At 38.6% G+C, this 3,884-nt stretch overlaps 1 protein-coding gene across 1 annotated transcript; it reads left to right on the plus strand.

Moving 5' to 3' along the window:
• The first annotated feature begins 433 nt into the window (after positions 1-433).
• Positions 434-3,617, plus strand: LOC127422917 (cytochrome P450 26A1). Its single transcript, XM_051666772.1, has 7 exons — positions 434-730; positions 967-1,191; positions 1,349-1,630; positions 1,729-1,884; positions 1,981-2,115; positions 2,206-2,358; positions 3,019-3,617. Exons 1-7 carry the CDS (start codon positions 542-544, stop codon positions 3,358-3,360), a joined length of 1,482 nt encoding a protein of 493 aa, XP_051522732.1. The 5' UTR covers positions 434-541; the 3' UTR covers positions 3,361-3,617.
• The last annotated feature ends 267 nt before the right edge of the window (positions 3,618-3,884 follow it).

The following is a 3,884-nucleotide window of genomic DNA, read 5'->3' on the forward strand; positions in this document are numbered from 1 at the left end:
CAACCTGGCTAACCTGTTTAAGGACAGAATGATCCTTAAAAGAACCCCCACGCCTCGAGAGGGACAAACAGAGGGACATTTAAGGGATTTAAAATGTAAAAGTAGCGCTTCACAGTTTATAAGCTCCTCAATTAAATACTCTTCGGCATTTCTGATGGCACACAAGCCCAGAGTAATGAGTGTAAACGACGGGAATATTCGCAACAAAAGAGCCTCGGATGCTTCCTTTTGTGTCGAGGGAATTAACACCTTTTCAAAGTGAAATCTCAGGATTGTCTGCATGCTACAGGAGGTGGTATTAAAATGCGCCTATAACAAATGGCTGAGAGTTTGGAGCGGCTTCTGCCCCGTGGGCGGGGCCAGATGACACCACAATTAAAGATGAACTTTGTGTGAACTAATTTATCTGAGGAAGGTAACAGGAGGAGACCTGCGCTCAATGGATATATATAAGGGCGCACCAGCCCGGAGACTCGCAGTTTGCGCGTAAAGACCCGTTTTCCTCTCCAAAGGGTCGTTAGCGATCGTTAGGCGCTTCAGAATGGGACTGTTCACTCTCATAGTTACTTTTCTTTGCACGATCGTTCTCCCGGTTTTACTCTTTCTCGCAGCGGTGAAATTGTGGGAGATGTTAATGATTCGGCGTGTTGATCCGAACTGTAGAAGCCCGCTGCCACCGGGTACCATGGGTTTACCGTTCATTGGAGAAACGCTTCAGCTGATCCTCCAGGTAAATAGAGAAGAAGTTGAGTAGAGTTGTTCAACTTTACGTTTAATTGAATGTTCTTTTCGGAAATGCAACACACAAAAGAATTCGCATTCTACTTTTTACGAATATAAAACAGATATGTTATTATTTGACACAGATGCAGTGATACTGGACTTAATGTGTATTTATTTTTTTAAATTTTTTTTTAATTCATAGCCTGTAGTTCATTCCAATAACAATTTTGCTTCTACCAACAGAGAAGAAAATTCCTCCGGATGAAACGCCAGAAATACGGATGCATCTACAAGACGCACCTCTTCGGCAATCCGACTGTCAGGGTGATGGGTGCCAATAATGTGAGGCAGATTCTGCTCGGTGAACACAAACTGGTCTCCGTTCAGTGGCCAGCATCAGTCAGGACTATACTGGGCTGTGATACCCTCTCCAATGTCCATGGCATACAGCACAAAAACAAGAAAAAGGTAAGGATGCTCTCTTATCTTTGTCTGTTTCGTATATTAATAGTAATTCACCAGATGACTACATTGGCAACTCATACTTGGCTTCAACTTCACTCTTTGTGTTAAAATGAAATTAAACAGTGGTTGAAGAGATGTTCTGATCGTATATTCTGTTTAGGCAATCATGAGAGCTTTCTCAAGAGATGCTCTCGAGCACTACATCCCAGTGATCCAACAGGAGGTGAAGAGTGCCATACAAGACTGGCTGCAGAGAGATGCTTGTGTGCTGGTTTACCCAGAGATGAAACGTCTCATGTTCCGCATTGCCATGAGAATCTTGCTTGGTTTCGAGCCAGAGCAGATCAAGACAGATGAGCAAGAACTGGTGGAAGCTTTTGAAGAAATGATCAAAAACTTGTTCTCCCTCCCTATTGATGTTCCCTTCAGCGGCTTGTACAGGGTAAGTTATAATGACTGCTTTAAGAGGCAAAGATGCTATGTGAAATAAATTTAAACCTAAACTGAACATTAAATAACAATGTACTATTTGTTTGGCAGGGTCTGAGAGCACGGAATTTCATTCACTCTAAAATCGAAGAGAACATCAGGAAGAAAATTCAGGATGATGACAACGAAAATGAGCAAAAGCATAAAGATGCTCTTCAACTGTTGATTGAGAACAGCAGGAGAAGCGACGAGCCCTTCAGTTTACAGGTAACGATTTCCCCATGAAGTTGTCTGATATTATTTCATGTCCAAAGCAAAGCAAAAACCATCAAGGACAAAGCATTGATGACGTTTTTCCCCCAGGCAATGAAAGAAGCGGCTACTGAGCTTCTCTTTGGAGGTCATGAGACAACAGCCAGTACTGCGACCTCACTGGTAATGCTCTTGGGTCTGAATTCAGAGGTGGTGCAGAAAGTTAGAGAGGAGCTTCAAGAGAAGGTGTGATCTTTTTTTTTCAGTTCTTCCAGTTCAGTTCTTCTAAACTTGATGGCAATGTGTTGGCTAATGTAAATATATTCTTATTTGCAGGTTGAAATGGGTCTATATTCACCAGGAAAGACCTTAAGTATGGAGCTGTTGGAACAATTGAAGTACACTGGATGTGTGATCAAAGAAACCCTCAGGCTCAACCCACCTATACCTGGTGGTTTCAGAGTGGCACTCAAAACTTTTGAACTTAATGTAAGTGGAAATTTAAGAGATTAATATAATAGTATAGCTGACACAAAACATGTCCATGGACTTTTTTATCAACATTAAGTTTTAGATATAAACCTTTTATATGAATGTATAAGGGAAAGTGCATATTTTACCTTTTTAACCACCTTTTTGGTTTTATTAGTTCATAGTTTATTTTCACTCGTTCACCAGTTCATTCTAGCCCTGCAGTGTGACAAATACATTTTTTAAAGTAACAAAATATTTCATGTAGTCTCAACCCATTCATAAATCAAATATGAACATGTGTACATAAAATTATAGTGCATATATTTGAGCATATATGTGCATATTAAAATTCCACCAGTGAAAATATGTTGCATACATGTACAAGTATGTGACATTTTATATCAGTCAAACCATATATGAACATACATTTCATGTGTGTTTTGCATATATTGCAATATATCCAGTTTCTTTATGGGAATAAATACAATGCAAAACTGCAACTAGAAAATTAGAAACATGTTTTAAAATGGTTTTAGAAGGGTTATAGAATGTCACTCCAAAAATATTTTATGTGTACACCCCAAATATTAAATGTAATATCACAATACTTGGTATGATGGTATAATGGGCACAAATTGTTACCTTTTTTAACATTCCATGATATTTCTTTTTCAGGGTTACCAGATACCTAAAGGGTGGAACGTCATTTACAGCATTTGTGACACACATGACGTTGCAGATGTGTTCCCAAACAAAGATGAGTTCCAGCCAGAGAGATTCATGGGCAAAGGCCTGGAAGACTCAAGCTCCAGGTTTAACTACATCCCCTTTGGAGGTGGCTCCAGGATGTGCGTGGGCAAAGAGTTTGCCAAAGTGTTACTCAAGATCTTTTTAGTTGAGCTGACACAGCAATGCAACTGGATTCTCTCAAATGGACCGCCAACAATGAAAACTGGCCCAACCGTTTACCCAGTGGACAATCTCCCCACTAAGTTCAGTAGTTACATCAAAAATTAGTCCATGCTTGAAATTAGTTATGAACTAACAACATAAGCTTTGTACATATATATATTTTTAGATGAGCTGTCATGTATTTGACATTTTATATTTTGTGTATATGAAAGATGTGTATATCTAAGTCTATTCAAAAGAGCGTAAAGGAGGGCACTACTTTTTCATGGATCACTGCAATTCTATAAAGTGTCTGTGATGTACATTTGTAATGTATGCAACTTATTTAATTTACTCTTTATTGTATGGGTTTTATTTAATAAAACAAGTCCTTTAAGTTTAAACACACTTTGTTCTTTCATTACTGGTATCATTTAATGCTATTAATAACATTTGGCATGCAAGTTCACACATATTGTCGATGTCCAATGAAAAACACGTATCTCCACTTTTGGCAGTTTTGACTTTTTACCATAGACGGAATGCGCCGAATGACCTCTTCCTACTCTTTAAATTGTGCATCAAAATGACAAATGAAAAGATGGGTAATTAGGCTGTCTGTTAAACAAGTATTATGTAAGATTGTTTAT

This window comes from Myxocyprinus asiaticus, chromosome 32, assembly GCF_019703515.2.
Source record: "Myxocyprinus asiaticus isolate MX2 ecotype Aquarium Trade chromosome 32, UBuf_Myxa_2, whole genome shotgun sequence".
Taxonomy (NCBI): domain Eukaryota; kingdom Metazoa; phylum Chordata; class Actinopteri; order Cypriniformes; family Catostomidae; genus Myxocyprinus; species Myxocyprinus asiaticus.

Excerpts from the sequence above, each read along its gene's own strand:
- LOC127422917 (XM_051666772.1), top strand. The coding sequence starts at position 542 with ATGGGACTGTTCACTCTCATAGTTACTTTTCTTTGCACGATCGTTCTC. Across the intron at positions 1,192-1,348 it reads AGCACAAAAACAAGAAAAAG|GCAATCATGAGAGCTTTCTC; the intron begins GTAAGGATGCTC and ends TATTCTGTTTAG. Across the intron at positions 1,885-1,980 it reads ACGAGCCCTTCAGTTTACAG|GCAATGAAAGAAGCGGCTAC; the intron begins GTAACGATTTCC and ends TTTTTCCCCCAG.